The 12,105-nt window shown below is 48.0% G+C and overlaps 1 protein-coding gene across 1 annotated transcript; it reads right to left on the reverse strand.

The window, feature by feature from the left end:
• Window positions 1-941: 941 nt before the first annotated feature.
• On the reverse strand, window positions 942-10,649 carry FAM167A (family with sequence similarity 167 member A). Its single transcript, XM_065632542.1, has 2 exons — window positions 10,275-10,649; window positions 942-1,249 (listed from the first exon to the last, which is right to left on the reverse strand). Exons 1-2 carry the CDS (start codon window positions 10,647-10,649, stop codon window positions 986-988), a joined length of 639 nt encoding a protein of 212 aa, XP_065488614.1. The 3' UTR covers window positions 942-985.
• Between the last annotated feature and the right edge of the window lie 1,456 nt (window positions 10,650-12,105).

Raw genomic sequence — 12,105 nt, forward strand, 5'->3', positions numbered from 1 at the left:
TTGCCCTCTCAGAGTACCTTTCTCTGATGGATGTGTGTTGCTACAGAGGATCCAGGATTTGCTGGTGCTGCTGTTGGGGGAATGACAGCCTGGGGTGATTTCTCTGACAGGAGATGTCTTGGGTGTAAGTTACCTCCTTTGCCTTACTGCTTGCAGGGGGCAACCACACGGTGTCTTGTGGCCACCGCTCACAACAAGATCAAGAACACATGTTGCTCTGGGTATAACTTCTAGTGCACACAGGTGACTTCTGGCAGGCTGGAGCCTCTATATAAATGTGTCCATGATCTGTTCATAATCTATACCACAGGCAAAATCAAGCTAGAGTACACCGGACTCCATGGAGCAAATCAACGAACACATCTTCTTAACACTTTCTTTTGGGGCTGCATACCATTTAACCCATGATCTCTCAGCTGCTAGGAGGGCTCCTCTCCACTGGAAACCAGCTTCCCACCTGAAATAGACCCGTGGACCCTGTGCTTGGGCGAGCAGAGGTTGAAGATCAATGCTCAAGGTGGCATCCAGGGAGGAGAGTGACTCTGAAGAGACAGCTGTAGCCTGGTAGGAGGTAAAGGGGTTGGGAAAAGGGATTTTGCTTGGCTTTTTGGCTGATTTTTGACACCCTCCTTTGATTTTGAGTACAAACAACCACTCTGGTGCTGCATCCTCTTAGTTACTGTTGGGGGAAGAGAAGGAGAAGGGACTTTGCAAAGGAGCAGGCTAAATGCACATGGTGTGTTCAGATGCTCTCCACGCTTCCTCCACACAGGTCCTATCTTCTCAACGAGCATCTCTGGGCCATGTCAGCGCCCAACTCTGCTGCTCTGCCCTGCCACTGAGACCAGCTGTGGGTTCCCTGTTTGCTCCTGTTCCCTTTGCCCCTCTTTGGCCTCTTTTCACCCAGCCATCAGGCAGAGAGCGCCCTGGTGCTGCCCAGTCCTCTCTCTCTTTCTCCCCCATCCTTCCCTCTTCTTCCCCCGCTTCAACACAGTGAGAACCGGCGAGAGTTGATGTTCATCTTGGTGACCCCAATGAGCTTGAGTGGCGTGGAGAGGCTGAAAGAGCTCACAAGGGGGAAGTCGCAGAAGAGGTCAGAGAGCTCGTCCCTCTCCTCCAGCTCGTAGGTGGCATCGTTGAGCATGCGTTGGTGAAGGTGGCAGGTCTGCTCGATCTTCAGCTTGTTGATGTCGCTGCGAAGGCGCATGAGCTGCCTTGCCAGGTGCTGGTCCTGCAGGCGCATTTCTGCCTGAAACACAAGACGGAGGGTGGGGAGGGAAGACAGTGTTGGTCATCGTGCTGCTCCCTGTGAAAAGCTGTGCCAAATCACTGGAAATGTAACTCATTTAATCAATAATAGAATCATAGAATGGTTTGGGTTGGAAGGGACCTTCAAAGCTCATCCAGTGCCCCCCCTGCCATGAGCAGGGACATCTGCACCAGCTCAGGTTGCTCAGAGCCCCGTCCAGCCTGGCCTGGGATGTCTCCAGGGATGGGGCATCCACAACCTCTCTACACAACCTGGGCCAGGGTCTCACCACCCTCACTGTAAAAAATTTCTTCCTCATGTCTGGCCTATATCTTCTCTTTTTTTAATTTAAAACCATCACCCTTTGTTCTATCATAACAGGCCCTCATCTAGAGATGCTATGCCATTGCAAAGAACGGGGAGGGAGGCAGGGATCTTGAAAGACAGCAGTGCATCCCAGTCACATATCAGCTCAGGATGGTGAATTTTTAACATTGAGGTAATCTGTGGCTGCTCAGATTTTCAGGAGCACCAGGAAAGTGGAATTAAAGCCATCCATGACAAACCTGTTGGCTTAGGTATCCATTGGTGCAGGCTTCAGAGATTCCATCTCAACCTTTAGCAAAGCCCAAATTAATTTTTTTCATAAGGGAGCAGCCACAGTGAGAAGGAGCAGTTAGAGGTGGAAAGGACCAATTAAAAGAACCCCAGAGAACCAATGCCCAAATACTCAGCCTGGGTTTCCAGCCTGCGTAAATCAGAGCTGGTTCACGACAACCAGGAACATGGCCCTCCACATCCCCTGTGGCTTATCTCGCTGATTTGAAGTGGCTCTTGGGATGGGACCTCTGTGGTTTCCCACAGGAGAGAGAACAACTATCCTGCAGGCTAATGAGCTAAGTGTTTCGGAGGGTTTTTTCCTCCCCTGGAACCTAACTTCCGAAGGTGGAAGATTCAGAAGTGATGAAAGAATTTTTTTTTTTTTAATTCCAACCTATAATTAAGCAGAAAATTTATTGCCGCAGGATATCGGGGGTGGTGGAGGAAGGAGGTGAACACTTGGTGCAAGAATCAGCCTTTGTCTAGGGAACAGAAGCAGACGGAGCTAGAACAGCAGATGCCAAGAATACAATCCCCACGTCTCACCCCACATCCCTCCTCACAGAAAAGCAACAAGCCACAAAAACCACAAAGAAAAGAGTGGGACAGGAGAGAAGCCAAGCAGCTCTTAGCAAACTTTGCAGCTTAAATCTCTCTGTAAGTGCTGGAGATAAGAAGGGAGCAAAACTAGCTGGAAAACAGCCCAATGCCTGCCTGTTGCAATGTCCTGCCTCTTTCCCTGGTGTTGCCTCCATTGCAGGACACGAACTGGGACTGGAAGGAGTCCCTTGGGACCAAGGCTCCTAATTTTGTTTTGTTTGTTTGTCTTTATCGTAGAATCTTAGAATAGTTTGGGTTGAAGGGACCTTCAAAGCTCCCCCAGTGCCCCCCCTGCCATGAGCAGGGACATCTGCACCAGCTCAGGTTGCTCAGAGCCCCGTCCAGCCTGGCCTGGGATGTCTCCAGGGATGGGGCATCTACCACCTCCAAGTCTTCCTCTCCACTCAGTTGTGAGCAAGGTCCTGGCATGCTTTGAGCTGAGGCCAGCTCTCACAGTCCCAAGGAATTCCTCACAGACACTCTTCAGTAGTTAACAGAGAGGGGTTTATCCTCAGCAGGCATTTGGGATACAGCCCCCCTGTCTGGATTTTAGCAGTATGGATGTGGTCACACTATATCAGCTTTCCTCCAGGCCTGAAAATGAGTTGTTTAGTTTACAAGTACAGATTTAGCTCTAGGGGTGGGGGTAAATTTATTCTTGGTCTTGTGGCTTGTACATAAAATCATAGAATCATTTTGGTTGGAAGAGACCCTCAAGATCATTGAGTCCTACCATAAACTCACATTGTCACTACCCCATGTCCCTGAGAACCTCATCTCCGCGTCTGTTCGACCCCTCCAGGGATGGTGACTCCACCACTGCCCTGGGCAGCCTGTTCCAATGCCTAACAACTCTTTCCATGAAGAAATGTTCCTTAATTTCCAATCTGAACCTTCCTTGGTGCAACCTGAGGCCGTTTCCTCTTGTCCTATCACTTGCTACTTGGGAGAAAAGACTAAAACACCCTCCATGCTACAACCTCGTTTCAGGTAGAAGGGAAGGGAGGAGGCAAAATTCCCCTCCAGAGGCTCCACAGATGGCCCTGGTATTTCTACAAGAGAACTTTCTGATACCTGATGTCTTCTGCAACCAAGCTGTCAAAGCAGCCTCGGAGTTGCTCTAGCTTGTGGCACAATCCCTCCTCCTCCAGGCAATGCCTACAAAGACATTGGGATTGCCCCTTGCAGCTTTGCCAGTCACACAGCAAGGCAAATCCGCCAACGACATGAATACAATGAAAATTAATCCAAGCCAAGCAAGGCTTTTCTCAATCCTGCAGCATGGAGGCATCCTGGAGGACATTGTCTGGTGCTCTCAGACAGCAAATGGAATCCAGCTCAGTTGCCTGGAGAGGATTAAGTCACCTTTGTACAAATCTCAGAGTGAATATCTCTTTCTCTCAATCTCTCTCAAATTGTTGGCAGAGGTGTGGTCATTTACCTCTCAAAAAACCCACTATTTCCTTGCAGACCTCGTTGCCTGTGCACCCAGCAGAGTAATGCCACTTGGCAGGTTTTTCCTCTCCCACGAGGTGAAATAAAAAAAAATTGATTTTGTCGATATTTTTCCCTGTTTCACTATGAATGCTGCAACTTGACGTTTTATCAGGAAGGCAATCATGGGTGCTATTGAACTGACCCTTGGTTGCTCTTTCTTATCAGTTTATCAAGCTACATAATAAATGTCAGCAAATGCTTTCATTGAATGTTTTGAAGAATGCAGGATTAAAAAAAGACACCACTGCCAAAAAGGGTTTAAAAATGAATTATGAGGCTATTGTGAAGAGGGGTGTGAGTTGGAGATTGCTATTTTTCCCCTTGCAAGACAGCTTTCCACTTTTTGACCAGTTCTTGCTTTCCTTGCCTTTTGAAGAAGCCATCTTGATTTCATGGAAGCTGGAAGACAAAGCCCTCCAGGGTATGTCCTTCAGGTTCTCAGCCTTCCTTACACCTATCAGACTTGGTGACCCTGGGGTCTACTGAGCCAGCCACACGGCCTGCTGACCCATCTGTAGGGTGGGAGCAACGTGGCATGGGGCAAACCCACCACTCATCTACATTGATCACCTAGGCGGTGACACTGGCTTGAACACAACCCTTTCTGGTTGTGCTCTGAGGCTGAATGAGGAAGCAGAGATGACCTGTCAGATGTACACCATCAGCTAAGGCTTTTCCAGGGTGAAGCCCTCTTCTGCACTCCAGAAAACAAAGGTAGATGGATGAGGAACAAAACCTGGAAGTGGTTGGCTAAAGGATGATGTGCACAGTGAGGAGATGGCACAGCCTCTCTCACTCTTCCCACTCATCACTGGGGCTTAGCTTGAGATGCAAACACCCTGTCTTCCTTCCATGGACCCGTCCCATTAAACACTGCTTTGTTCAAAACCACCCAGAATATTAGCAGAATTTGGATCAGAACCCAGAAATCCTCATTCTCCTTCCCTTTCTCAGAGGGTCCTCATGAAACATTCAATCCATCCCATGCTGACGGCCAAACCATTGCTAGAAATGATGAATGATCTGTTTTTAAAAGGAGCACTGTTGGGTCAGCAGAGCTTCACAAAGCTCCCTGGAAACAAATAATGGGATTACAGGGGCCACATCATGGGAAGCCATGGGTTTTCAGTTTATGCAGTTCACCCACAAAGTAACTTGATGCACCAGTTCATCCCTGTGGGACGACAACATGATCCCACCCACTCTGTGCAATGTCCTGGAGAAACACCAAGGGAGCACCCAGCAGAAGCCATGAATTTTGCTTCCTTCGACTCTCACATGCCAAATGCAGGAGGAGTCTCAGGTATGTCTTGCTAACACAAACCATCTTTTTAACATACCCTGTCTCTTTCTGCACACCCAGATCCATCAGAACTGCCCCTCATCTGCATGGTTGGAGCACGCTGTTGGGGTGGACAAGCTGCTGGTTTGAGCTTCAGCCAATGTCGGCATCCCAAATAGGGATAATGGCAGTTAATAAATGTCTGACCAACAGGACATAGATGTTTTACAATTTCCCAGGAGAGATTTGTGTCTTTCCAGGTGTCTTTCCATAGAATCACAGAACAGTTTGGGTTGGAAGGGACCTTCAAAGGTCATCTAGTCCAACATCCCTGCCATAAGCAGGGACATCTCCACCCAGATCAGGTTGCTCAGAGGCCCATCCAGCCTTTTGCAGCATTCTGGCTCACACACCTCGGATTTCAGTGCCAAGCACTTGCGAATTTGAGACAGAAAACATATTTTCCTACTGGGACAAAGTCAGAACTGTCCTAAGATGTCACAGTTCATAACAGAGTTTTGTTCTTTCACCACATCTAGGAGGAAGAGGACTTTGAGAGCTTAATTTTAGAATGTGTAAACATTTGTTCTGACACATTCCATGAACAAAGAAGAAATTACAGTCTGACCGCTCTGATCCTTGGGTCTGTCACCATACCCTGGCTGGCGATGGCTTTGCTCACAGCATTGATGACGAGCAAACATGAGGGCAGAGAAGAGGCAGGAAGAGTTGGGGAGGGACGAGCTGCAGCCCCGGGGCAGTTCAGCACATGCCGAGAACTGCAATTTGCTCGTACACCTACACAGAACCTCTCAGCACAAAAAACAAGAGCAGGAGTTTGCGTGTCTGAATAAATCAGGTTCTCAGGGCCAGATTCTCAGCAGGTCCCAGCTGACATGGATGGCTGGAGCTCAGCGGGCATATGTCAGTCCTATAAACCAGGGCCAGGGCTTAACATGCAGAACCAGGTCCTGGGACAGGTCACATGAGGTGAAGGACCAAGAACAGCAGATGGATAGTAAGACCTTGGGTTTGTCCTTCACTTCTGAACACGAGGAGCCTGAATCTGGCTCAAGCTGAACCAGAACAGACTCTGGAGGCACAGAGGAAAATTCCTTGCAGTTTGGATGACCTTTTTTGTGTGAACTGGAAGTGATGCTTCAGATTTCAAGGGTAACTTTAATTCCAAAGCTGGGCACTCCTGGACTATCACTTTCAAGGGTAACTTTAATTCCAAAGCTGGGCACTCCTGGACTATCACTTCACCAGCCAATTAACCTGTGCCATGGTCCATTCTACAGCCCTATGGCCAAGGGGAAGCTCAGGCACACACGTGCTCCTAAATTCTCTTTGCTTCCTATACTGGTTTTGTCTGGAAAGAGTTAATTCCAAAACCGGGTGGTCTCATACAAGTTGCATGTTGGGAACAGTCTCCAGCATGCATGAACTCCTGAAGCTCTAACTGTTTGGCAAGGGTGCTATGTGGTACAAGCCAAAACCATACTGGGGCCATGCTGTTGAAATAACCCAGTCTAAACACGCTGGTAGCTGTGATGAGGGTTGCACAGCATGGGTGATGGAGCTCCATGCCCTGCATCTTTGCATTTCGTTCAGTGAGGACACAGGCTGGTGCATTTCTTTCCTGGATAGAAATCTTCATGTACACCAGTTTTTGGTGTACATCATTGGATAGATGAATCCTGCATCCTACATATTCTGTTGTGATAGGACAAGGGGTGATGGTTTTAAGCTGAAGGAGGGGAGATTCAGGCCAGACATGAGGAAGAAATTTTTTACACTGAGGGTGGTGAGAGCCTGTCCCAGGTTGGCCAGAGAGGTGGTGGATGAACCATCCCTGGAGACATCCCAGGCCAGGCTGGACGGGGCTCTGAGCAACCTGAGCTGGTGAAGATAGAACCACAGAACCATAGAATCATTTTGGTTGGAAAAGACCTATAAGGTCATGGAGTCCAACCATTAACAGTCTTGATATCCAGCTGCTAGAAGGATGATGCCTGATCTCAACAGAAAATGGTGGCTTTTGTCCCTGCGCATGGCAGCGGGGTTGGACTAGATGAGCTTTGAAGGTCCCTTCCAACCTGAACTATTCTATGGTTCTATGATTCTACATACTCTAAATTGACTTTCTCATGAAGAACTGTGTAGAGTTGGGGAATGTTCACCCTGCAGCAGAGGACCACATAGCAGAGGCAGATTTCACCCCATCTATGACTACTGGATCATTTTTGGATGATCTTCAGAAAGCTACCTGGGATACTCACACCAACCTGGGGCAAGGCTGAGTTTCTTGATCCTCCCAGGTCTATGGCCTCCTACGTTAAATCAGACCAGAAAGATTGATTGCCTGCTTAGGATGACCTTACCCAAGGTGTGGGGTGCTGGTGTCCTGCCCGGCTGCCCCAAGCAGGGTCCTGTCTGAGGGATGCTGCTTAATCTGGCCTTGGCTCCTATCTTAAATAAATACATAAACTTAGACATAACCATATCCTGCTCTGAAGCCTTCCTGATTGCTTTACTGTCATGATACAGGGATAAACAAGGAAAAATCCTGGCTGTGTTGGGAGGAGTGAAAGCTTGTTCATTAATTTGAAAAGAAGCTGGGTTTCGCCCTTGAAATGTAATGTGAAACGCATCTTTTTGTTCCAGCACCCTATGATGCGATGGCCTTGCTGTGTTCTCACTGTTTGCTGGCAGCTCTTACCCAACAACAGTGCCTCCAACATAGCTATTTAGCTGTGTGGTCAGTCAAATACATGGTCTCTCTTTTGGGGAAATTGTTCTAAATTACATGAGTCATGTCCAGATCCAGCAAAGACTAGTATAATTAAGAGGCAGGAAAATGGAAAGTGAGGAACAATTAGGGTTTGCTTTGCCCTTTTTCCTCTTTAATTTAAACTCCTAGCTTTTATCAGACAGTGGTTTATATACCACACCCTAGTCTAAAGGTCAGAATTGGACTCTGAGACAATTCATACTTCCACTATGGGCAGAAACTGAAAGAGCAAAACTAAATTCTTAAAATCTGGGGTTCTGAGGAGGAAAATCTGCTTCTGTCTGTCTTTGGGCATTTTGAGACTTGGGTTTTAAACCAAGTGCACTGTGAATTTAAGATTGCATCACAGATGCAAACATGAACTTAGATTCAGGTCTCAGATCAGGAGCTGAGATTCTCCAGAGACCAAGTGATTTTAGGAGATCAGCTCAAAACTTTTCATAATAGTCCTTGATTCCTGAGAGCACTGCACTTGCCTTGTGAAAGCCATGGTCCTGAGAAACATCTCAAACACCAAAACTGTGACAACCAGAAACACCTCTGTAAATAACTTGTCTAGAGGTCAGTGTAGATGGGCAAATACAGAAAGAGCAACAAAAAGTTGGCGAAGAAAAATTATCTGGAGTAAAAGTCACAAAGAATTTTTAAAAGCTGTTATTCATTGATGTGCATGACAAGTTTTCCTCAAAGATTTTCAGAGATAATCAAAAGAAAAGCATTTGAGCAGGAACATTTTCACAAGTGCATCCGAACCACAAGTGGTGTCCCACCTCCCTGGGACCCTGTTGCAAATATTTCTGCTGTCAATGCAGTTGCAAATACTGGTGGGGTTCACAGGAAAACTTCCAATTAGTCAACAGAAACAAATCCATGTGACACGAGTTATTGCCAGTCATGTGGGCCAAATAATAGAGATTTCTCATTCCAATGAGGAGAAGGGAAGGATCATTAGGAAGTGTGGTCTTGGTGTCTGCTTGCTCCTGCGCTTGTGAAGAGCAGCAGGACCCATTGCCCAGCCCTGAAAACAGCTGCCCTGATCTGGCTGTGGCCGTCATATCTGCCTCCTGTGGCCTCCTGATGAGATACGCTGCACCCACGCTTCCTCCTGGGAATTATCGCCAGACTGTGCTGACTCCTGAGCTGGCTTAGGAGCTGCTTGGGTCAGCACTAGCTGTCCCAGGTGAAACTCGTGCCGAAACCCATGATAGCAGCACAACAGATAAAAGATGAGCTTCCAGCATCCACACCCTGCCTCTGAGTATTTTCTTAGCATAGGTGTAGCTTTTTTGTCGTATCTTCCTCTCTGTGAAACTACCAGTTTATATGTGTAAGACAAGACCCAGGGTTGGGGTGGGAAGATGAGAGGAATGTGGACCATCTTCTAACAAAGGAGTCAACAGATGATGAACCTGTAGGAGCTGGGTGAGGAGGGATCTGAAATAAGGTTCTGGCATAATGAATACAGCAGAAAAAGGAATGTTATTCATTGGATATTACATGGTCAGAAGAAAGGGTTTTCATAACAGTTTGAAACAAAAGGAAGCACTTGGCCTCACCGTGCAGAAATGACTTGGGGAAGCAGGTTACCACAAGACCTTTTAGAGAGTTATGAGTTACAAAAAAAAGAAAAGAAAAAGGAAGAATTAGGCAAACGCTTGGAGGTTAGATCTGCTAATGACTGTTAAACACAGTGGTCAGCATACAATCTCCTGCTGAGGGTGTTTCTAAACCACCATCAGCCACAAGCTGCAAGGGCAGGTCCAGGGGATGGATCTATTTATGCTTCCTTCCTACAGCCCTGAAAAGCATCCCTCCATGATGCCTGTCAGAAAAGAGCTATTGCACCAGCAGTGCCCACGTGTTCATGGTGTATTCATACCTGCTGTACTCCTCTGAGTGTTGAGATATAACTAAAGCAGCAGGGGAGGGGGCAAACTGCTAAAACGTCCCAACCAGTGCAAGCTACTGTATGTCCCCAGCCTGCTGCATCCCAGCAGGGATGCTGAGATGGGTCTGGCTCCTTCCCTGAAGTTATGGATGTTCTGACATTCACCTTTTCCCTTCCCTGGGCTGCTTCTGCACCCACCAGCCTCAGAAAACACAACGATTGACTGTTGTATTTTCACCTTGGGCTGAAGGCAGATAGGAACAAGGAGTTGATTGTTTCCTCATTCTTTTTTTCTTTAAAAAAAAAAAAAAAAATTCCTCTCTTGAAAAAACACACTGTCTAACATGGACAGGAGAGCACTTACCAGCTCCTTCCTCAGCCATGTCAAAGCTTCATCGATGCTCTCAAAGCCACCTATTCTCCCTGAGGTAAGAGTCACCTTGTCCTGGGCAGGGCTCCCATTGAGATGCAGCTGCACCTTCCTCAAGGGGACAGTCTCCCCCGTGGTGTTTTTGGCCTCATTCACCTCCTCCTCCTCTCCCGCGGGCTGGGGGCTCTTCCATGCCTGCTCCTCCAGCTTCGCCTTCCACTCCAAGTAGGAAGGGCGCCTGGTCTCCAGTCTCAGCTTCTCCGTCAACGCCTTGAGGCTCCTCAGATGGTCATCAAGAGGAGCGGCACCTCCAGAGCCAGCATCTGTGTTGTCCAGCACCTCTTCTATTTGGATTTTGGGCAGAGACATCCTCTTTGGGAGTTCAATAGCATAGGGGTGTTCTGTAAAGGTCCAGGGATGGAGGCTGGAAACCCTTGGGGCTGGACCAGCTCCTGCGGTGTGACAAATGCTACCCCTTGGAGGACAGCTGCAGCAGTAGTGGCTCCTGCTCAAACACCACGCCAGCCTTGGCTGAACACCTAGAAGAAAAAGAGAGGGTGGGTTTCCAGTCTGAGAAGGAAAAGGGAGTGAGAAAGGAGAGATGGCTCTTGCTGCAGAAGAAGGAGGGCTTTGTGAGAGGCACGGTGCCAAGGTGCTGCTGGGGAGTGTTACCTCACCTCTGCCATCTGCCTGCTTTTGGGGCAAGAACAGACAGGCTCTGGCTTCTAGGGAAGCTCTGGTTACCTGCATCTCCAGTTTTAACTCGACGGGCCATGAAAGGGTTGCCAAGGGGACTGGGACATGTTCAGAGACCTCTCTGGAGACATATCGCACAAGCTAACATACTCTGGTGACAGCAGCTGCTGTTGTTGAGGGTCAGGCTGTCTGTGCACACTGTCTGGATGGTTTCCTGGCTGGCAAACCACCATTTTTCCACTTGGGCAAAACAGGGCCAGGTGAAGTAAGAAAACCCAAACTTCTCCTAAGAGTTTGAGCCAAAAGCGGAGCAGGGAAAAGTGGCCATAAGATTGAGCTCCCTCCTGTCCTTCGGGCTCAGAGTAGGAGCACAGTCCCCGGACAAGTGTGGGAGTAACTGGGGTGCTGTCATGGCTTGGGTTCAGACGCCTGCCCTCAGGGAGACCTGGACTTGTGGTTTCCACCACTGGTCATCTCCAGTCTGCCCATTGGGAATGGTCCCAATGGTCTCTTTGAAAACACTGAGCACTGAGGAGCCAGGAGCTTTCCTCCCAGCTTCTCCTCCTTCTACCACGTGTGGACTCGAGGAAGCTGTGCCCAAAGTTGATCTACCAAACCATGGGACCTGGAGGAACAAAGGACTCAAACAACTCCGCAAGAGTTAAGCTCAGGCAGCTTCTGCATTCATTTGCCAGAAGGACCAGATAAGAGACTTTCTCAAGGTCGTATGCTCATCTGTGGCTGAGCTAGGAATAGATCCAGAGCTCTCGTCTACACGTCAAACACAAAACAAAATTATTTTTCACCTTCCTGGTAATGTGCCCAGAAAGACCAGCCAGGACATATGAAACTATCAAGCTGGATGCACTAAACCACAGCAGTATGAGTTACTCAGCCCTTCTTTTCCCTGCTATTTGTGCCCACAAAGACGTGGGTAACTTAAATCCAGACCATAATTATGACTCTTGAACCTTTTCAGTGAGAAGACTCAATTTAAAATAAACACCAACAGAGAGCAAGATTTATCCTACAATTGTGTGCAGGCACACGAGCTGAGCGAGGAGTTGATAATATACACATAGACAGTCTGGGGGTGGAGAATTAGTCATGTTGCAGTCTTGTTCCTGCT

The sequence above is a fragment of the Caloenas nicobarica genome, chromosome 3 (assembly GCF_036013445.1).
Source record: "Caloenas nicobarica isolate bCalNic1 chromosome 3, bCalNic1.hap1, whole genome shotgun sequence".
Classification (NCBI taxonomy): Eukaryota; Metazoa; Chordata; class Aves; order Columbiformes; family Columbidae; genus Caloenas; species Caloenas nicobarica.